This window comes from Cyprinodon tularosa, unplaced genomic scaffold (genome assembly GCF_016077235.1).
Source record: "Cyprinodon tularosa strain WSP-4 unplaced genomic scaffold, ASM1607723v1 ctg397, whole genome shotgun sequence".
NCBI lineage: Eukaryota > Metazoa > Chordata > Actinopteri > Cyprinodontiformes > Cyprinodontidae > Cyprinodon > Cyprinodon tularosa.
Window position 1 is genome coordinate 385,089 of NW_024039115.1, and position 22,920 is coordinate 408,008.

Sequence of the window (22,920 nt, forward strand, 5' to 3'; positions counted from 1 at the left end):
TTGTTTACCAGTTGTATCTAATCTGGGAAATATTCACAAAAAGTCTATATTTACTAATAAATTATATACCTGCAGGATGACGTAATTTGTCACCAAAACAGAATGCAACTAGTATAAGTTACTGTTTATGACTTGACTGTACTTTTCATTTCCGCGTCTGATTATTCCTCAACTTCAGAATGCTGTTCAATCTTTGGATTTATTCAAATGTTCTTGAATCCTGGTGTTACCTTCGGGTGTCCGTGTCACAGACCTGAGACATTGAGATTATTCCCTCAGCACATTATAGACCACCCATGGAGTTATATGAGGTCTATAATTAGCGTCACACCTGCAGCCTTCTGAGATTAACATCTCATCTCCAACTGTTTTAGCAACAACAGGAAATATTTTAGGTTTTATTCGGGAATTCCTCATGGATCCAGGTAAATCCTGCTATTTACCCTGGAAGCTTATATTTTATGCAGATGACTGCCGTTTTTTTTCTTAAGTTAGTTTCAGGTGAAACCATCTGATTTGAAACCAGCATCTAGTCAATAACCATCTGAGCTGCATGTTTGACTCAGATATTTTTTTTTTCCAATTCTTTCGGCGGTTGCACACTTTAAGTCTTATTTATCAATATTTTTTAGGGATCTTGGAAAATTCTGCAAGTCAGTAATGCCAATGGGTGACTGTGTGGTTATTTTGTTGGCTGGTTACATAGAAAAGTATGTGAAGAAATATGTTAACCTTTGGGTAGTTTTAATTGAAAAAAGCTTTCTCCTGACTCTCTGTTGAGTGTTTTTATTAAGTAAATTAAAAAAAGCGATCTGAAATGGGAAAATAATTCGGAAAGTAAAATAACAAGGCTTAAAAGAACACAAAAATGGCTGTTATTTAAGACTAAACAAAAAGTTTTGATAGAACATATTTTGTCATAAAATAAATAAAACATAACTTGACATTTGGAAAATGATTTATAAGCACAGAAAAATATAAAAATATATTTTTACTCTGTTTTTCATTTTCCAATCGGAGTGAAAACATTTTCTCACAAAAATAGATCTCTCTCTCAAACCTTTTTTCTTCTTTTTGTCAAAACCCAAGACTTTGTTTATTTTCCCCTTTCAGATCACTTTTCTTCTTGAAATTAATAAAAACACTAAAATAACTCCATACTCTCCAGACTCCAGAGTCATAATGAAATTCTTCTAAATATGATTATATATATAATATATATATATATATATAATATATATATATATATATATATATATATATATATATATATATATATATATATATATATATATATATATATATATATATATATATATATATATATATATATATATATATATATATATAAAGCTATGAGAGGCAGTTCTAGAAATGTTCCAGTGTGTTCAAGGTTGATTTGTACTTTTTCTATGGATCAGAATGACAAACCTACATTGGGTCACTTCAATCTTGGAGGACTTTGGGATTTATGGTGGTAAATTTCTATTACAAATCATCAGCAAACTTTCAAGTTTCCAGGAATAATTTCCAGGAGTTTATTTTATTGCAAATGTGTGACTTTACAGTGTCAGAAAATATCAGTAATTTATATCTTTAGTCATTTTCTGTCGCATTTTATGACTTTTTTGTTTTACAGAAATGTTTCCCTTCATTGCCTCATTTATGTTTTTCTTTATCTACATTGAATACTCCCTCACTGGAAGACATCTAACTTCATTTGGACTTTTTTTTTTTTTTTTATCACATGTTGCATTACCTACACTCCTGAATATGTAGCTTTGTTGTTCATACCTGCTTTGTTATTGTCATATTATTGTCTGAGCTGACATAAACCTGTTTAAATCCTTCCAACAGTCTCAATGGAAACCTGTTACCAGCTAAGAGGGCTTATTCTTTTAAAGCACATTAAAAAACAGTTTAACCTTTAACTGAAAAGTTACTTAACTTTATCATTTGACCTATTCATTTTGCTATTCTGTTGACCATATTTCCCTTAAGTTTATTTTTGGTGATCAAACTAATTTAGATTTATTCATTAAAATGACTAAAATGTATTTTTTCTTTTTTTATCATTTGGTTTTTAAGCGTTTAAGACACAAACTGCTAAAGTTAGGCATAGATATTTATTCTGATATATTTGTTACTTGCATTGGTTTCCACATTTACAAATATTTTCTTATTCTACATTTCATGTTAAAGGCGATAGCTACAAAACTAACTCTTTCTGGCCAGTAGGTGGCGCATTTGTTCTTGTGTTATGTACAGTTTACCAACCTTTTGCCAGGTCCGCTAATGCTAATGCTAAAGATAAGTTGGTAGTACAAAAATCATGACTAATTAGCAAATGTTTAACTTTCACATTGAAAGTTAAAAGTTTGCTAAATCAGCAACAACACTCAAACTCTTGACAATTTTTCACCCTTGTTTTTTGTCTTCCTTTTGCGTTAAGCGTAAGGCTGAGAACTTATTTCTCAGTTTTGTCAATGCGTAAATAAGATCTGACAATCCCTGAGCTCAGTCTCAAGTGACTTTACCTCCTATTTCGTGTTGATGTTATCATAACCATTATTCTGGACCTATCAACGTTTATATGGCAATTATTCATAAACACCTTTTTTTTTTTTTTTTTAAGAATTATCACTCTTATTTCGCACCACTTTGGATGTTCTGGGTATATATTATTAAATTATGAGCTTAGGCAGGTGTGGTTGGGAGAAGTTAACCACCTTTCAAGGACTAAGGATCCACCAGGGGAGGAAAGAATGCAAAACATGGGGCCAAAAGCAACAATGCACTGCAACCCCAGGTCAAACAAAAGGAACCAGGTACCAGGTCAATAACAACAGTGCTGAGTCCGTGTTGGACCCCGTTTTCTCTAAAGGTGGCAATGATGAGAGTCAATGTGTGAAGAGGTGAGGAATAGTCTTAGCAGCCTGTGGAGAGCAGAGCTAATCTGCAGACGCAGAAGGCGGAAGTAGAAGGAGAGGAGCAGCTATTTATAATAGGAACAGCTGCTATATAATAAGAGGTGCGGCAAACTGGAGATCACACAATCAGAGCTGGAAAGTTAATTCAAGGAACACAACAGCTACCCAGGAAAACAAACTGCGCTAGGACTAGGGTGGCCATTTCTATAGCACCAAAAAGGAGGACATTGTGCGGCATATCAATAAATTACTAAGGTGTACATAAGAATCGGGTAAAGTCACATTTATAGCACAATTCTTAGTAGTTTAAAGAGGATGCTTGTGTAGCTGAATAGAACAAAATATTAAAGAAATGTAAAAAAGAATTGGTTCCCAGCATTTGTATTTATTTAATACATTGTGGTGTTTAAAAAGTGACAATTTTTTTAACACAATTAATTTGCGCAGAACTGCTGCAATTGATCATAAAGCAGTTGTTTGGAAAAGAAGCTCGAGAAAGAGCTAGAGAATAGGACGATGCAAACTGCAAAAAGTGGCTGGAAAAGAGGAATTCATGACATGGCTGCAGCCTGTCGAGAGTAAAGATGATTTCACCATGTTCTCTATCTATCCATATCTATCTATATATCTATCTATCCATATCTATCTATCTATCTATCCATATCTATCTATCTATCTATCTATCTATCTATCTATCTATACATATATATATATATATATATATATATATAAACTTGAGTCATGGAACTGTGCTTACAGCTCCTTATTTCATGTAAACTAATAACTTGTGTACATGATACTTGTTGATGGCATTAAAATTATTTCTAATAGCATTAAAAGAGCATTAAATTAGAGCTCCTCATTCCTGTATAAAACCTGTGAACGCTTAATTGAATCTGACATATTAAAAAAATCCCCATCATCATCCAGCAGATGTTCAGTTTCTGCCCAAATATTTTCTTTCTGTTGCCGATTTTTGTAACAGGGATAACTAGGATCATACATAGTTTGTATGAACTCTGTTTATTCTCTGCTTCCAAACTCATCATCTCTTCATCCATTCCTGCAATAAGAATTTTCTTTTAAAGTTGTGAGATTCACTCTAGAATCTCACAACTTCTTCCTGGTCTGTTGAAGCACCAATAGTCTGCATCCAATTATTTAATTAATTGCTCTTAGTTTTTGGGAATATATACAAACTATGCTCTAATTTCTAGATACCGATCTGTTTTTACTATAATTTAATTTGACAAACCGGGTCTTCTCTACATTCTTTTTTCTGTTTGGTGCGATTGCAATAGCGGGTCTTGATCTGGACGGACCGGAGGGGAGCAAAAAATAGCTCAGCTCCGTATTTTGACGGTGAAGGACGGAGAAGACGTACGTGGGCGGTGACGAGCGGAGGATGTGGAACAGCTCTCATTGATTTACATGACAGACAAGTACTCCGTACGTGAGCGGGGCGGAGCGCTGACGGAGTATGTGGAATCTGGGGGTAAAGGAGGACAAATACACGTCCGGCTGGGTGCAGCGCCGGACGCCGGACAGTGCAATGAAAATCCGGACTGTCCGCCCTAAAGCCGGACATCTGGCCACCCTAGCTAGGACCAGCAGTTCAACGCCCAGACACTCCACCCTACCTCTTTGACACTGCTTTGCCCAAGCTCAGCAAAGTCAAAGAGGTTTTGCACAAAGCAAGAGCCGGCTCAGCCCCAGGCCACAATGGGATACCATACAAGCTTTACAAGTACTGCCCAGGAGTCTGGAAAAACCTATGGAGGCTCCTGAGAGTAGCATGGAAGAACAGGATCATCCCTTCAAAGTGGCAAAGAGCAGTCAAAGTCTTCATTCCAGAAGAAGGCAGACTCCTCTACGATCAGCCAGTTCAGGAGCATTGCTCTCCTGAATGTTTAAGGAAATATCTTCTTCTCCATCCTGGCCAAGAGGATGACCAGCTACCTCACAAACAAGTAGAGAGAGCAAAGGGACCTGGATGTAGTGTGGTTGGATCTTGCCAGTGCATATGGGTCTGTCCCCCATTAGCTCATCGACTAGACTCTGGACTTGTTTTACAACCCTGTCTGAGCTCGTACCCTGGTGGCAAGGTACTTTGCAGACCTCCAGATGCATTGCACTCACAAGGACCATGAAATTTTTCATCTCCCCCAGCCTGTTCGTTGCAGCCTTTGAGATCATCTTCATAGGGGCAAGGAAGATGGCAGGAAGATTGAAGCTATTTGCAGGGCAAAGGCTTTTTCCTATACAAGGGTATATGGATGATATTACCACCATCATCCAGACAGCAGCATGTACCCACTTCTTTTGGTCGAAAGCCTCAAAAGAACTGAGGAGAGCCATGGTGGTGGCAGAAGTGGCCAGGACAGAACAAGATTGTCTCCATGTCAAGGCTTTGTTGCCGAGCAGACAGGGAGGCTGGTTGTCATGGGAAGGCGTCTCAGACAGACAGGCCCATGTCATTGTCTGATCTGTGGTAATTCCCACAAGCCAGCCACTTGGCAATCAATGCAAGCCTTCAGCACATCCTGCCAGGCTGCAAGATTGCATTATCCCAAGGTCAGTACATGTGGAGACAAGACTTGGTTTTGAGGAAGCTAGCAGAGGAGGCATGCATACAAGAGGCTAACGACAGACCTCCTGCTCCAGTGATGTTGCCAATCCTCTTCACAGGAGCCAGGGTAAACCCCAAACCTGCCCACGGCACATTACCATCAAGCTTCTTCTCACCTGGTGGTCAGTTGTCAATGAGGGTCGAACTTAGGAGACAACTTTAGTTGCCCAGGGAGATTGTGGCGACATCACTGTGGCCAGACCTGATCTTGTGGTCAGTTCCATGCAAGACCATCCTCCTGGTGGAGCTCACCGACCCATGGTAGCAGGGTATGGAGGCTGCCAGTGAGTGAAAGTGTGATAAGTATTCAGATCTGGCAAGCCGGGTGCAGAGAAGCTGGCTGGAAAGCCATCACATGCCCCATCAAGGTGGGCTGTAGGTGATTTGTCAGGTCCTTGATGGTTTGACTGCTCTGCGGCCTTGGATGCACTAGACCTTGACGACGCAGGACATCAGGGAATTGGCAGAGGAGGCAGAGAAGGGCAGTTTCTGGCTGTGGCTAAGGAGGAGAAACAGGGTAGGGGCCTAAAACCTAGGGCATCTGCAGGGGGTGGCAGGGAGATATCCAATATCAAGAGATGTACTAGGGTTAAAGGAGTGAAACATCCATGACTTGTGGTTCCCAGCTGATGACCTGCTCAAGCCCAGGGGTGTACAAGGCACACGTGTTTAAGGCATTGGGGGAGGTGCGTCAGGTAGCAATGCCATGCAGGTGGAACATCAGCCTGTATTTTCAATTCAAAGATCAATTGCTTGGAAAGAGGTTTTAACATTCTGGATTCAAACAAATGCTGATAATATAGCAGAATAACCTCACCAGATTTGAACTAACCTTAAGTAGAGCCACAAAAAAAAAAAAAAGGATTTCTTTGACAAGTAATAAAATGACCATTTATTTAACAAAGAATGATATGGTCAGAACCCAGTTACCATTAAAACCTTATCTTACTAATTTCCTCTTGTTCTTTGCATGCTATCACACATAGATTGATTTGTCTAATTCATTGAGAGTTTGCATATCTTTCGTATATAAACATACCATACAAGTGAACAGGATGAGCGAAATTGACCCATTTGAAATCACTACCACTGCTGCTAAATGCATTGCAGCATCCCTGGAAGAGGGAGCCTCTGTTTGTTCTGAGTGCTGACTGAGTGCAGCTTTGTGTGACAGTGGACCCTGACTATCCAGCTGCCGGTGGAAAATAACCAGTCTTCCTTCTTTAAAGTTTGTTTTAATGCATTTCTAATAACTGTTGCAACATAATTGGGTTTGAATCTGGATTCTACATTTTCTTTTAACATCAAAATAGACTCAAACCACTATGAAAAATAGATTCAAGACTAGCTGAAAACCTTTTCTGTCTCTGAAAATAAAATAAAATACCAGTATTAAAGTAATGTGACAGATTTCACTAAATTCTGTTGATGTTCTGCCTTAAAGCTCTGACTTTATTCTAATCCTACAGGAACCTCAGAGTTTGTTTCCTGCACATTCTTTCAGGCCGATAAGGATTGTCTTAGAATGGTCATGCTTAAAACTTGGCTCTCATCAGGTCCGAGTTCCATTTTGGCCTACTTTCTGCATGGTTTCTCTCATCCAGCTCAGGAAGTTTCCTAATCTGGTGTAAACTCCATATTTCCCCTTAGCAGCACATTTCTCTCCCCAGCTCACAATCCCGGTCAGAAACCAGGTTCCTCTGTAGTTGACCACAAATGGACCGCCGCTGTCTCCACTGCAGGCATCCATGCTGGTTTCAAGGTAACCTGCACAGAACATGTTGTCTGTGATCACCTGGAGAATGCAAAAGGAGGAGGATTACCCTGAAATATCAGGGTTAAGAATTTTAAAATCACAGCTGTCAACAGCAAAATATTAATTAAAATAATAAAATAATTTTTTTCAAAATGTACTTAGGGCTGCAGACACATTTTTGCAAATTCCAGGCACGCACTGATGAAAAATCAATGGCACTCCCTGCTGGAAATAGAGCTGTATATCAACCAGAGCTAAGGTAAAACATCTGAAAAAACTTTATATGGACTAACTGAAGGTTTTTTTTTTTCTTTGTTACGCTTTTTTGTACTATATACACTCTTTTTATATTGTCTGTCGTATTTTTATCTTGATTTAATTCTTTGTACCCTATACAACCTACTGGTACAATAATTTCCCCAAGGAGTAATCCCAAGGGATAAATACACTTGATCCAAGTCAAAAACCATTAAAGATTTTCATTTAAAATGATCTCAACAACGCCCCCTACGGGTGGATGTGATGCCACAAGATGGAGCAGATCACCTGTTCAGTGGACGCAGAACACGCCTGATAGCTCACCACTGGCAGGGTCACCTTCCTCAGAAAGCGGGAAGATTTTCCAAGGTACTGAGTGGCTCCCCACCCCGTCACCATGCCCCGGGTGTTGTCCTGAACAAAAACCTACATTCAGGATCTCAATGATCTATCAAAAAGAGAGGTGTTTGTAATTGGGTTACCCTCAGTAGGTACTCAGATAGGTGGGGGTCTGGTAGGCAGGCGGGTACTGCTGTTGGGCCCCTGATAACGGGCTCAGCCAGGTAGAGAAGGGCAATGTCGCTGTCGAAGGTGAAAGAGTGGAAATGAGGATGGACGATGATCTCCTGGATCTTTATTTTCTGCTCGCCTGGATCAGGGCGTTTTTTATCAATGTTGCCTGAAACAGATAAATGGTTTATGTTTAGGATGAACCTGGACAAAATTTGAAACTTAGATCTGGTTAATAGGCACTGCATGTTGTTAATAAACAAACCCAAGAACCCCTCAGTGTGGCTGAATCAAAATAACTCTTCATAGCAGACAGTTAATTTCTCATTATGGTGTGAACAGAAACCAATTAGAACTGGGTGATGCCTTCCAGTATTTCTTCTGGTCCAACATACAGGACCCAGATGCTGAAAGGATTTCACGCTATATCCTCTTTCCCTCTGGAAATAGAAGGTTAATACATGTTTTTCAGACATAGGTTGACCCAATAACAATCGACATTTCTACTGGCTAAAAAAGCTGGGTCTAACGCTGGCCGCTGTGTGGTCTTTGTCTCCTTCGGCTGCTTGTCTGGTGACCTCATCAAGCTGGGTTATCATTGATGCAGTCACCAATGCCACAGAAATCAGGAAAGTAAACAATGGAGAGAAACATGTAAGGAAGCCAGGGCTAGTAAGTGTGCTGTATTGTTTTACCCTTTTATCTCTCTGAATCCCTTTCACCAGTGCTGCGCCATGTTTATCAAATTTTAACAGTTGTTTCGGCTTGTTAGATCAGATGGCATCACGTAATTTAGCGGGTTCCCACAGCATGCCGATCACAGCCAAGGTGGTTTTCACGCAGGTAGCTTGCCGATTGTTGTCGATTTTAAAAGGGTTTTTTGAATAGTGGGAAAGGGGCCTAATATACCCAGGGTGGATAAGAATTGTTCCTTTCATTCTCACCTACAGTAACATGGTCTGCAGAGTCCACGAAGCAGTGGGCTGCGGAAACAACCCATCGATCTGTAACCAGAGTCCCTCCACAGAATCCAAACCCATCTGACCTGTGGATCAAAACCTGGACAGAGAAAAACAATTTGTAAAAGATTAACTTGTCTATACCCCCATACCTGGGGGTTGCGACCCCCACCACCTTACAGGGGAAAAGAAGACCTTGCCTGTTCAGCCAGGCCAACAATGCCCTTTAACGACTCCCCTTCAGAGATATAGACAGGTATGGGGTATTGCAGGCTAACAAAGTAACCAAACAAGCCCCATTCCAAAGGGGCGGACCCGTTCATGCGGTTCAACTTGCATGTTTTCTAAGCCAAAACAAGGCTTTGTTTTTGCTCCACTCTATAAAGCCTGGAATTCAACCCTATTCCTGATATTTTGAATTGAAAAAGCTGGATGGGAAGCGAAACATCTTCAAACTTGGAAACAAAGTCCAGTGGATTGTTTTTTAACTTTTTTGGAATGACTATGACCTTGATGACTTAGAATCTTCACCAGCATAAACCAAGACATTAAGATATTCATGATGAGTAGGAAACAGCTGCTATCTCTCACCTGCCAGGGACTCCCTCCTCTGGACTCCAGGTTTCCTCCGACAATACGAGGAGATAGATCTTCCTCCTCTTGTCCCCCAAGCTCAGTTTGGTTTCCACCGATACCCCTTAATGTTGAGTTTGTTGTCATGAACTCTTCTGATGCCTCTGTTACGTTGTGTCCTCGAACTTCAGCATGTGTGCTATTGTGGTCTAGGACATCCATTGGAAGGGTAAAGTTGGTGTCTTCAGAGAGATCGAACAGGGAGCGAGTGTAGGACAATGCTGCCATCTGCTGGCGGCCACAGGGAAACTTCACTGTAGGATAAAATGAAGCAGGTTGGAGAGTTTTAACACAATTCATCAGCCTGACTCCAGGTAGGTCGAATAGCCAGGCAACTTATTGCAGCACAAAACATTTTTGTTCAGATCACGTGTGTCTTATTGCAGGTTTTTTTTAGATCAGATATCAACAGTTTGGTACCTGTTGGTGTGCAGCTCTCTCTATTAGTATCTAATTTAAATCCATCAGCACAGCCACACTGAACACCTGCGCCCCCTGGCAGGTCTTTACAGTACTGCAGGCACTCGCCATTTCTATAGCGACACTCTGACACCTCTAAACCCAACACAGAAACAAGCACACAAGGTTAAGATATGCCATGTATGGGCCAATAGGTGTAACTGAGTCACAGAGGGTTCTTTGCCTGAGTCGCAGGTCTTGCCGTGGAACCTTGGAGGACACAGGCACAGAAAGTCCTCTCTGTCCTGAGTGCAGATGCCTCCGTTAAGGCAGGGGTTGGTCTGACAGGGGTTCAGATCTGTGACACACAAGACAAACTCAAAAACAGGTAGATCAGAACCAGAAAGGCTGATGAGTGGTTTCAAGAGACATTAGCAGACAGCCATTAGGCAATACTAGGCAGTTGCCTAGGACCCCAAGTTCCTGGGGGCCCCATAAAACTCTGTTTACATGTATGGTTAATACAACTATTCCTTGTTTGTGTATGTTAATTATGTTTTTGATAAAAACACTTTCGCTAAAACGCCATCAGTCAACTTTTCAGACCCCTCTACCACTTTTTTTTCAAAAAGCGCCTAGCGCCAAATCAAGCTACTTTTTTTTTTTGAGAATTTAGCAACAACATATAAAGGCACCAAACTCTGCTCTCCAGAGCAAGTAGATTGGTAACCCTGCCTCCTGCTTTCCTCTATTTTGTCTGCTGTCATGATTCATGCAGCTATTATTTCATCCAAATGAAAAATGGAGAACAGATAAGCAGATCATGGCTTGTCTACAGTGAAAAGAAGGAATGTGTTATTTACTTTTGCTGTCGCCTTTTTGGAAACACAGTAAGAAGCAATCAGTTAAGTGAGCTTAGTGCTTGGAAAAAATCTTTCATTCCTTTTGAGACAGCATGAAAAGTCAGCTGAGTACAAAATATAGAGAGGAAAACAACAAGGAAAGGGACAAGAAGAGAGGGAAAATGTAGAACAAATAATGCATGTCTATAAAAATTTTTTTTATCATTATAATAGGTCTGTTTTATGTGTCGTCTTCTCAATTCAGAGGGCCCCATGCCTGTCTTTGTCTAGGGCCCAACATTTCCTAAATCCGCCACTGCAGACAGAAGGATATATCAGATAAAACACAGGTATCAAACTCTAGTCTTTGAGAGCCAGTAACCTGCACCTGTTAGATGTGTTCCTGCTCCAACACACTTGAATCAAATGAGATTAGCAGGATATTGCCACACTTGACTGTTTACTGAACAGGGTTGGAAGTTTCACAGAGATTTTTCCATGTTGTTTTTTTCAGCCAGAAGAAATATTTTCTTCCAGTTTTTCCGAAAGAAAGTTGGAAGGTCAAATTTACTGGGAAGTTCTGTTTCTTTTGGTGAATATTTTGCCTTAAGCAGACCCATCCAGTAACAACCTTGAAATGGTGTCCACTATCTATAAACCAGGGTATTTTGGCAGCATGATTAGCAGAAGAAATTAAAGAAAAGTAAAGCCAGCTGGAGTATTCTGGGTATACAAGCAGCGTTTTCCTATCATTTTAACGTTATTAGTAAATTATCACTTCTGTACTGAATATTTAATTCCCTGGTGAGTTTCCTTTTGGGGGTATTCCCTAAGGGTGTTTCCCTGGGGAGTGTACATTTTTTTAAAGTTTTGTGACCAATGGTTCATTCATCTAGATTTGTACTATATACACTTAATAAATTATATAAATTCTTAATTTATGTCGCTGTGTGTATTCACCTCATGGAGAGTTTTGGATATAGTGAGATTTTCAAATATGATTTGTTACCGAGACTTTTTTCCAGTTTCTTCTGGAAGAAATGTAAAAAAAGACCCTTTGTTCCAGTTTTTTTCCACATGTTCGGAAGAAACAGATTTGTTTCAGGACAATTGGAAGAAGAAACTCCACCCTGATGCTGATGCGTAATTAAGTCATTTGATTGCGGTGTGTTGGAACACAGAAATACCTAAAAGTTACTGGATACCTGCATTTGAAGAGTTAAGTTCGATACCCATAAGGTAAATATACCTTTCTCAAGCATCTAAGAGTATTATGACATCACCCGACCGCACTGGAACATATTAAATAGTTTTGTTGCTGGTCTAAATGGATTTTACTTACTTCTGTATCTGTACCAAAACTCCATCTGTGTAAGAAAGGCAGAAAAGCATAATGAATATAATTAAATCATTCTAAATACATGTAGTTAAATATTTAAGGGTAGAGCATCATTACAGAGGTTTACACGAACAAAAAGTCTATTAAGGTTTAAACTTCTTTAAAGTTGGCTTGTCACGCATTATGCCTATACCTAAACCCATAAATCATGTTTTTCATTTTTATGTCTTTGTTTGGCTGATTTCTTGAAAGAGAAATGATATTCTTGAAATAACATGGACAAAACTTTAGGCAACTGTTCACGACAAAATGGAATTACTCATTCATTTTGTGACATTTCAAACCATTTGCCATGTATAATTGAAACTTTAATAATAATAAAGTAGGGAAAGGATTTAGTACACGTAGCCTAAAGTTAGCACCGTTAGCCTACCTTTAGCACAACTTTTAAATGATAATAATTCTGTTGATGTAAACTGATTGGAGGAATCTCAGTCCAATGGTTTTTCTCTTAAAAACACACCTGCATATTTTCATTATCTGAGTGGTGACAGGCACAGTAATCTGTTCAATTCTTGAACTCCAGTCGGCCTTGGCAGATGGCCGCTCACACTGAGCCTGGTTCTGCTGTTAAAAGGGAGTTTTTCCTCTCCACTGTCACTACAAGCATGCTTACTGTGAGGGATTGCATTTGAGTCAATGAGTCGATGCAATCAACTGGTTTTAGATAGAAAACTTTGAATAAATTTGACTGGATGATCTGGTGAACTGTAAAGTGCCTTGAGATGACATGTGTTGTGAATTGGCGCTATAGAAATAAACTGAATTGAATTGAGGAGAGTTTTCTGCATCTCATTCAACAAATAAAATACTCTTTATTTACCTGACAGGTGCTGTCCATTTTAATACAGCCAAATGTACAGAGTTAGAGCTTTATCAAGACTGATAAAGTTTCTGAAAAAGGACTCACCTGAACAGGTAACTGACCAGGTAAACTGCACGCTCAAGCTAGAGGAAGAAGGGTAAGAGCAGTAAGGGAAAATGGGGTTAGAATAGGGGCGAGAGGTTTAAGGATGGGTGAAACACGTTTCTTATATCCACCGTGGTGTAGATGAGAATATATAGCCAGATAGACACCAGCGTGTGCATGGTCAGGGGACCCAGGAGGGGAGAGGGATCTGCCTGAAGCCTACAAGACAGAGGTGTGTCATGTAGTGATATCACTACACAACTGAAAATCACAGTAAACCACGCAAGAGTCTGCCTCGTGTAAACATGGCCGTTTAAACATGACACCAATAGCAAAGCAGACAGTGGTACTTTTAATTACTATGTTAATAACTGTGCATAGTTCATTAGACGGTTGGTAAAAAATACACTCATATAATATGTTTCAAACTGCAATAAAGATCTTAAAAGAACAATGTATTTGAGTATTTTATTTTTTACACTACGACTTGGAATTATAGGTAATCCAGAGCATAGATTAAACCATAACTGTTACGTACAATGTGTTAGCGACGATGGATACCAAAAAGAGGTACCTAAGCGGAAAAAACAACCAGAAAAGAAAAAGCAAAGAAGAGCTGCTGGAAGAACGGAAAAAAACTTCCCAAAATAAACACGTTCTTTCAAAGAACCGAAGAGGGAGAGGTGGACGATGCTGCTACAGTGAGTAAAGATTGCAACCAGGAGATGAATGGAGAGAGCGTGGGTGAGGAGGGGGGCTGTGAAGCTCCAGGTAGCCCGATGTCTTGTTGTGCTAAAATCAGACATCCAGAGTCTCCAGGAAGTTCCGGGAGTCTCCCTGTTATAGATAGTTGTTCACGGATGCTTGTGAGTTGGATAAATTGTCCTGGATTTCAGACTATGCGAGGTGGGGTTAATGTGAGTGAGAGCGTGCAGGCAGTACAATAATGCGTGCATCATGTGCGAATTAGAACTACTGCGATTGCGCAGACACAACAAGAGAGTGCACGGTGTGTGTGTATGTGGGGCAAGTTTCGGATTGGCTGTCTACGGTGCGAGGGGAGTGGGGGATGGCGGTATTGGGGAATCGATAAGCATCTCCCTGAAATGAGTTTTTGGAACTTGGGATTTCTGTAACACGTGGTGGTGCGCTGCCACCAATGGTTCCATTCAAGGTCCGCAGTCACTATTTTTCCGTGTGTGATGTGTGACCATATACTACTGAGAATTGCATAATTGTATCATCTTGGCCGATTTATGGAACTGTCGCCGTATCCTGAACCTTTATCAGCTGTTGTACTTCATATGGGGCCCAGCCAGATAATATTGCTATTGTTGTGTCATTACGCCATTGAAGTGGACATTTGGTGAATGTTCTAGTAGGAAAACAACGAAATACACACATGAGAAGCATGGAGGAGTTGACCTGTTAACTCTCCATTAGCCATTAGTGGATCCAAAAGGTTTTAGCGTCGGCTGATGGTCCTACTGGTTTTAGTGGGTTAGTTCCATTTTCTTAGGGTATTCTCTTCCTTTTCTGTTTTTTTTTTATTGTGTTTCCTGTCATTTCTTTAGTTTTATAATATATAAGGCTAACCTTTTCTGGTGCCTGAACCAAACAAAGCCTCTCCAGACATTAATTCTGCATCACAGGGTAGTAAAATGTTATTATTATATCCCCCTTAAGTAGAACAAATATCCCCACTGATACTGCAAGGTACCCAGACCCAACCTGGTGTTTCTCTGACTTGCTAGGAGAAGGAACCTAAAATGACTGAACTTAGTTAAATAATAAAAGAGACTGCTTAAAATGCCCCCTCCCTTGATGTGGCCCTCGCGGTGTGTCATACTGTGGTTTCGTGGGTCTGGAAGATCTCAGCTGCCTCTTCTTGGGAGCAGCGCTCTTCGTAGCATTCCCTCTCCAGGTTTCCTGGTAGCATCTCTTCCAGGGCGACGGAGTTGGCACGACGCCTCCTATTGGAGGACTGGAGCACTTGCAGGGCAGAAGGCTGGTCGAGGAAGACTGAGGGAAGATTTAAAATTTTACTCTGACATGCCTTGTGCTCTAACTGCTGCTGTGTTTTATTACCAAGCAGTGATGGGGGTCATCATTATTTAACAATCTGAAGATCATTTTAAAGTCCTCATGGTGTTAGAAGGAGGTAATGATCTGAAAATGCGCTGCAATTACTATTATTTAACTTTTAAATGTGATTGTGGTAAACAGCAAGGCCCTCATTCACAAAATCCTGAGATTTTTCCTAGAACTTTATTTTCAAAACAACTATGGCCTTCAGAGAACGTCTAAGGCGCACAGATTTTAAGAGTGAAGGATTTTTAATGAGCATAAGAGGGTTTTAAAGAGGTATCCTTCTTACAATGGTCTACACCGAATTAGTAATGCTTTACCTGATCTATCATAAAGAAATCATTCTCATTCAGTGACAGGGCCAACTCTCTAAAGCTACATAGGAGAGTTTTTGAGAAGAGCAGCCTACACAAAGCATCGATACGCACCAAGTGCTTTTAATTGATCTGAAAATGTATTTAATATATCTCAAATTAAGCTGATACTTGGGTCAAAAATTACATTCTATTGCTTTAATTTTGTAAGTTTACCACTTTATTTGCTTAATGTTAGCATTTTAATCTCATAGGGATTAATTTTAGACTTAGACAAATTTATTGTCATTTTATGGAGCCCCTAAAGGGACATGGAGGGGGAAAAAAGAACTTTTGCGAGATCCTGCAATACTTTTGCGGGATCCCCCAATAGTTTTGCAAATCTTGCAAAAGTATTGCAGGATCTCGCAAAAGTTAATTTTTTCCCTCTATGTCCCTTTAGGGGTTCCGTAGGATTGCATACTGACTTTTTCTCTCTTCATTGGTGTAATGTCATGTTTTGGGACTTCACTAGGAATTAAGAACCTCTCCAAATCATCCTCCATGGTTGTAGCTGACACATGGGCGTATTATCCTCCCATAGCAGTACACTTTGCACCTCCACTGTTGTGTGTCTGTTTTATTTCCGGTTCGCTGACATGTCAAAACATTTTGCGAGATCTCGCAAAAGTATTGTGGGATCTCGCAAAAGTTTATTTTTTCCTCCATGTCCCTTTAGGGCCTCCGTATAATTTTGTATACACAGAGTGTACACAAAACTTAGTTTATAAAGCTTTCAGACAGTGAATGAGCAGCAGCTTAGCAGTGAAAAGGAACATTTCCATTTCATAAAGTGCAGCAGTAAAAAAAATGTAAACAGTGTGGGAGAAAAACATGGTGCAAAAGGCATTGATGTGGAAGTTTAAAGCAGTGTAAAAACAAGAAAATATATTTGGTGCAAAAATGCAAATATTTTGGGACTTTATTCACATGATATTATGACTATTTTAATAATTTAATAAATAAAAAAATATATCTTTATTATGGCTGTAGTAACACCCGACAAATTAACTAGTAAAAGGACCAGTACAGCAATTAAACATTACTCTACTCAAATGAATTGGAACAATTTAGGAAGGTACATTCAAACATATTGATGCAGTGCAACTATGATAGATTGTGAATTATTGGTTTATTAGAATAAAATTTGTTCCAACTGATTAATTGAAAAGGGTAGAGGAAACTGCTCTTCATTGACCGGTATTTTCAAGAGAAGTAATGACAGAACAGAAACATGGATCAATCCAGGTTCCAATCTGGGATTATTTACTGTTTAATGGATCTAGAATGAACTTTAAGTGATTCTGTTTGTAAAAATAAAAACTGGATAAACTCCATAACTTAACACCTAAATAGTGCCTGTTTAGCCATGCTGCATAGCGGAGCAGCAAGGTTTTAGAAAGCGAGGATGCATCATTCGATATATAAAAAAAAAAAAAACGAAGGACATCGTGCAAAGCTTTATAACATGATAGAAAAATACACACAAGCAATTAGCATAGTAAATGGGGAAGGCTTTGGCTCGCCAAAGCAGTTAATGGAGTCACGTATCAGCTTTCCTCTTTAAGTCTCTTCTAGCATTGAATGCTGGATTACAATAAAAACTGAGATTGAATTAAAGTGGCAAATAGTCAGACAGTATGTCAGAGCGACATACCCTCTCCTTTAATGATAGTTTTACATCTCTGTTCATTGGAAATCATTAGTGTCAACCTATTGTTGTTCATGTGTTTTATTTAGTAACCTAACAGGTCCCTGTTATGTTATATTTAATAAATAAGTTCAATAATGTGTAAAAAAAAAACATTTCATTTTGTTTATTCAGTCAATATTTAATACAGCTGGCACAAAAATTGTTGAAATACAATGTACCAACAGCATATTTAAAACAAATATTTTGCACTTTATGTTATGGAAAGATACTGAGAAAATGGCTGCTTATTAATGAGTTGTTAGTTGATTGATAAGATCAAACAACTTTTGATTAATTCATTAATGGATAACTTGCATCCCTAAGTGCAACAATAATTGAAGGTCTACCCATCATGAGAGAAATGCCTTTATCCATTCTAAATTCTCTGATCGGTTTATCTCCGTCTATGGAGAAGCGCATTTGTTTGGTTGTTCCACAGAAAGAAAATTAAAAACAGTCCACTGGACTTTGTTTCTAAGTTTGAAGACATTTTGCTTACCATCCAGGAAGCTTTTTCAATTCAAAATATCAGGAATAGCGTTTAGTTCGAGGTTTTATACAACAGCCCGATAAAACCTTGTTTTTGTTTTGAAAAAAATGCTAATTGAAACAGACGAAGGGGTCCACCCCTTTGGACTGGGGGTCGTTTGGCTTCTTTTGATAGCCTGCAATGCCCTATACCTGTCTAAGAGTCTGAAAGGGGAAACAATAAAGGGGATTTTTGGCCTTGCTGAATGGGTGGGTGATGGGTTGTTGTTTTTGGGAGGTTTGTTCAACCAATCACAGCTCGAACAGACCCTGTTAGCTTAGCTGACCCCTAACAACAGGGTCAACCAGGCTTAATCCAAACATTTCTATCTCTTCCTCCCTCAGAGTGGCTCTCGGCAACTGGCTGAATCGCTGAGCATTAAAACTCTTTGACAAAGAAAGACTAACTAGGAGCTTTCTGAGAGACTCTGAGGATCTTAGTGAAAACGGACACATTTCATGCAGGTTAAAGTCTCACCTGAACACTGGGTCATCAAGAAGCAGCTCAGCAGGAAGCCAGGAGTCCACAGCAGGGACAACATGTCTGTCTCATCAGCGTCTGTCTGCAGGTAAAATGAAGGTCCAGCTGATCGATCGACTTTTAACCACAGTTCAAACATTTACTCATCAGAACAGGGAACAAATAGGGATAAAAGTCCAACCTGAATACTGACAACGCACTCGTTTTTCATCGCTCACCTTTAAAGATGGGAGGTCAGAGGTCACCTTCTGAGGGATCAAACCTTTAGCTCAGGTGAGTAATCATCATTAAGTGGGAGCAGCAGCTTATAGGTTGTTTATTGTTGTAAAAACACCCATTGTCCTGCGAAACAAGCTGCAGGGATTACTGAGCCCATTGGGATTTCAACAGGAGGGAGTTTCATCTCTAATGTCATCAACAAAAACCCTGCTGTTTACATGAGACCTGGAGTTTTCAATTTATCTGAAGGAAACAGTTCAGGACAAGTGAAAAAACCCCCACAAAATTAAAATTTCACTGTTAATTAATTCTAGAAGCCACATTTCATTGAACTACATTTTTTATCTGACCGAAGGTTAATCAGAAAACATCCACTTGTTACCGGTTCTGTGCTTTGAACTCCGTTTCATTCCATTCTTTCAGGTAACCTGCATTTACTGCAGCTTTTCTTCTAGCTGAGATCTGGCTCTAGAAGGTGCTCACAAATCTCCACGAGAATATTTGATCTTTACAAAATCTCTAAGACACCGAGGAGCGTTATCACAAATCCTTCCTCCCAACAGCTGTAAGAATCTGTAACCATCACTGTTCTAAACAACCTGATCACTCAGGACAAACTCTTTAAACAACACTTCATAACTTATATGTATTAAATAACCAGGAGACATGACAACAGATTCTGATAGTGATTGTAATCTTACTCAGATCATAGAAATGACTTAGGGTTACAGAATAACAGCTGCTCACCTCTCAGAAAGTGGCTCCGATTAACAGTCAAAAAGGGCATTTTATGTATCTCCATTCTGCCAAATATTTTACATCATACCTGTTAGCAGGTGAGTAGACATCATGGCTCCAGCCTTATTAAAACATAAAAATTTGTTCTTAGCTGAATGACACCGGGTACAGAATGGAGATTATAACTGTATATCAGGACAGAGGAACCATCTTAACCAGATAAACTCACACATCATTAGTGATAATTACCCTAACAGGTTTCTACCTTAATCAGTTAAATAACCTGCTGCTGTCATGTTCCACATCTCTGATGTTGCTGCTATTTTTCAAATATCCATTACTGTAAAAATGTCCGTTGTTGCATATTGGTTATTTAGTCTCCAGGTGCAAAGTTTTTATATTGTTAAAACATTTTACAGTACAGTATTTCATTTGTTTATTTTTTAACTCCTCACTATTTTTCTTATACTCTTTTTTTAAAGGTCCACATTTGTTGGTGAAGATTCTCAGTCATCCAGGTCATAGTCATTCCAAAAAAGTAAAAAATAAATAAATAAATAAAAATCCACTGGACTTTGTGTCCAAGTTTGAAGACGTTTCATTTCCCATCCAGGAAGCTTTTTCAATTCAAAATGTCAGAAATAGCGTTGAGTTCCAGGCTTTATAGAGTGGATCAAAAACAAAGCCTTTTTAGGCTTAGAAAACATAAATTGAACCCGACAAGCAGGTCCGCCCCTTAGAATGGGCAGTTGTATGGCTTCTTTGTTTTTAGGGGGATCATTGGCCTGGCTGAACAAACCAACCTTAAACAGAGGGGGGAGGCTTAGGTTTCAGATGTCAAAAACCTACAATGCAGCAATAGGTTTGATTCCTTCCCACTAGTCAGGCCACGTTTCCCTCTAATGACCCCCCTTTCAGAGCCATAGACCAGTATCGGTCTATGGCTCAGTAAGGGACAACAGTAAGCTTCAGTAGGAAGCCAAACGACTGCCCATTCCTAAGGGGCAGACCTATTCGTCCGGTTCAATTTGCATGCTTTCTAAGCCAAAACCAGGTTTTGTTTTTGCTCCACTCTATAAAGCCTGGAACTCAACACTATTCCTGATATTTCAAATTGAAAAACTTCCTGGATGGGAAGCGAAACGTCTTTAAATTTGGAAACTAAGTCGACTGGAGCGTTTTGTAAGTTTTTTGGAAGGTCCACATTTGTGTGACCGTTTATTTTAATCTTTTTGCTGCTGTAACATCAGAAAATCCCCATTGTGGAACAATAAAGGGATTTCTATTCTATTCTTTCTTTTTGGGGTGCTTAAACATCATTTACCAGAATAATTTACTCTCACCTACATCATCCTTCATAACCAGATTAGGTGTTGTGTTGTACTAATTGAGAAACTCCTTATAAAGTATATGCATTTTTCTTTTGGCAAATAGACCTTAGAGGTTAAGAGAAAAAATAAGATAAAATGTTTGAACCATCCTTTCATTAATTTATCTACTGTAAAAACATTCAGTACAGCATCAGTCTGCTTTTTACATCATTTCCAACTTAAGAAGCATCACTTCTCTAAACAGAAGAACCATTGGAACCTCTCAGGAGCAAATCTAAAATGTCAGTGAAATATGAACTGGAATTTTATCAGACATTTACATCCTTATGAGAATCTTTCAGGTGTCTTACATGAGGTTGGATTAACTTTCACTCAGGTTTAATTTCTAACTCCTGTTTAAACCAGTCTGAACCAGATCAGAAACAGGTTTGTTTCATTTATCATGGATCAGCTCGCTGCAGTGTTTCCTTTAGCAAACAGATGTGGTTTTCAGTAAAGAGTTTAGTTTTTAGTGTTGATCCAGGATCCCAGTCAAACAGACTGGTTGGTCAGTCGTGTTTGATTGGACCGGTAAAAACTTTTAGGTCCATTCACTTCCAGTGCAACTGAATGGCTGTTTGCAATTTAAACCCTTAAGTTTTTCACAGAGAAGCCAAAAGAAAATATTTCAGGGGAAACACAAAGTTTATTTTCCACAGGTTTCAGTTGTTCTCTGTATTTACAATGACAGCCCTGCAGGGGGCACCCCTGTGACCAGAACAGGGTCAGCATTCAGTCATAAATTACTAAATAAATAGATGCATCATCAGACTAGTACAGAAACATGTCCAACATGCCCTCGAGCAAGGCACTGAGGAGGATCTGGATGTTTCAGGGTCTGGATCCAGAGGTAAAAAAAATAAAAAATAAAATTAGGATCCAGAACTTTACAAGTTAGGACTCTGAAATATCTCAGTTATGGCATTTCCCTAAGATGTGTCCGAACTAAGACATTTCAGTGCGTAAACGCAGAATCAGAAAGATGGGGAACTAAACACAAACATCTGGATTAATAACTTGAAAAAACCTAAACAACAAAACTTGAAAACATCTGGGTCCAGACCAGGAAATTCAGGACTAAGAAACATCTGTAGCAGGAAACTCTGGGTCGATTTTATGAATTGTTTGATCTTCAGGAACCAGATAACAAATGTCGAGACCAAAGATGTTAAACGTCGAATATCAGCATCCAGAATCTGAAACATCTGGAAGCCTGTGTATCATCTGGGCTTGGGTCAATGTGTAAAAAAACCCATCTGGAATCTGAAACATCTGGAGGCAGATTCTAGCCTCTGAAATACTTTGAATAGGACTCAAACATCAGGGAAGAGGTGCAAACATCTGGATCAATAATGTGGAGGTTTTGGCCCAGGTTCTACAACACCCTAATCAAAGATTTGAAGCTAACAGAACCAGATCAGGATCAGGGTGTGGAACTAGAATTTTGGAAGATAGGAGAATGGACTCAGAAACGTTTAAATCCACACTAAGAAATGTTTTAAGCTCTAGAAATGACACAAAACACAATGTTTAAGAATCTGAAACATCTGCAGCAGGACTCTTAAAACATCTGGATCCCGGCTCAGAAGAATCTGGATCTATACCTGCATGTATCAGGGTCAGGTCCCAGAACCTGAAGGCTCAGGTGTGTCTAGGTCGACTATAAAACAGCTGGATGTTGCTTCGGAAACATCAGGAACCAGACTTGAACACCTGGATCAGGAATCTGAAATATATGTGAAGCAGGATACTAGACCTCGAGTCCAGAGTTTGGAGACATTTGGTACCTTACGTAGCTAGAAAAAGTTTGAAAAAAAAAGTCAAATATTTAAAATGCCGGGCTCCTGGTTAGAACTCAAACATTTGGAGCCATAATACAAACATTTGGAAACAACTGAATTTAAAAGTCCAATCCCAAACACTGTAGAACACAAACGATCTATAGAAAACAGAAGCTAAAGGCTGACAGCAGAAAACATGGCGACACTCAGGAGGCGATCAGGAGCCGCTGACCCGATCACGACCCCTCTCTGGGTGTTTAAGGCATCAACTGACTGATGAGAAACGTTCAGTCTGTGGTTGATCTTCATCTGCTGGTGCATTAGAGGACTGTGGGACGTCAGAGTCTCCATCTGACAGCTGATCCATAAATCTGGAACTTCAACAAGGGTTTGATCAGAGCTAGAAGCAGAACTCTGGAGCTGCAGCAGAACATGAACCCAGAC

The 22,920-nt window shown here is 39.5% G+C and overlaps 1 protein-coding gene across 1 annotated transcript; it reads right to left on the reverse strand.

Annotated features, from left to right (window-relative positions):
* Positions 1-6,691: 6,691 nt before the first annotated feature.
* Positions 6,692-18,493, reverse strand: LOC119791588 (coagulation factor VII). The gene is made up of 10 exons (XM_038297772.1): positions 18,366-18,493; positions 15,075-15,247; positions 12,259-12,283; positions 10,319-10,432; positions 10,096-10,230; positions 9,634-9,929; positions 9,028-9,142; positions 8,056-8,252; positions 7,862-7,987; positions 6,692-7,354 (listed from the first exon to the last, which is right to left on the reverse strand). Exons 1-10 carry the CDS (start codon positions 18,427-18,429, stop codon positions 7,112-7,114), a joined length of 1,488 nt encoding a protein of 495 aa, XP_038153700.1. The 5' UTR covers positions 18,430-18,493; the 3' UTR covers positions 6,692-7,111.
* Positions 18,494-22,920: the final 4,427 nt, after the last annotated feature.

Bases quoted from the DNA above. Each gene is read 5' to 3' on its own strand.
- LOC119791588 (XM_038297772.1), bottom strand. From the start codon at position 18,429: ATGTTGTCCCTGCTGTGGACTCCTGGCTTCCTGCTGAGCTGCTTCTTG. The intron at 12,284-15,074 runs GTATGACACACC...TTTCTTACACAG, and splicing joins TCCAGACCCACGAAACCACA to ATGGAGTTTTGGTACAGATA. The intron at 8,253-9,027 runs GTGAGAATGAAA...TATCTGTTTCAG, and splicing joins TGCAGACCATGTTACTGTAG to GCAACATTGATAAAAAACGC.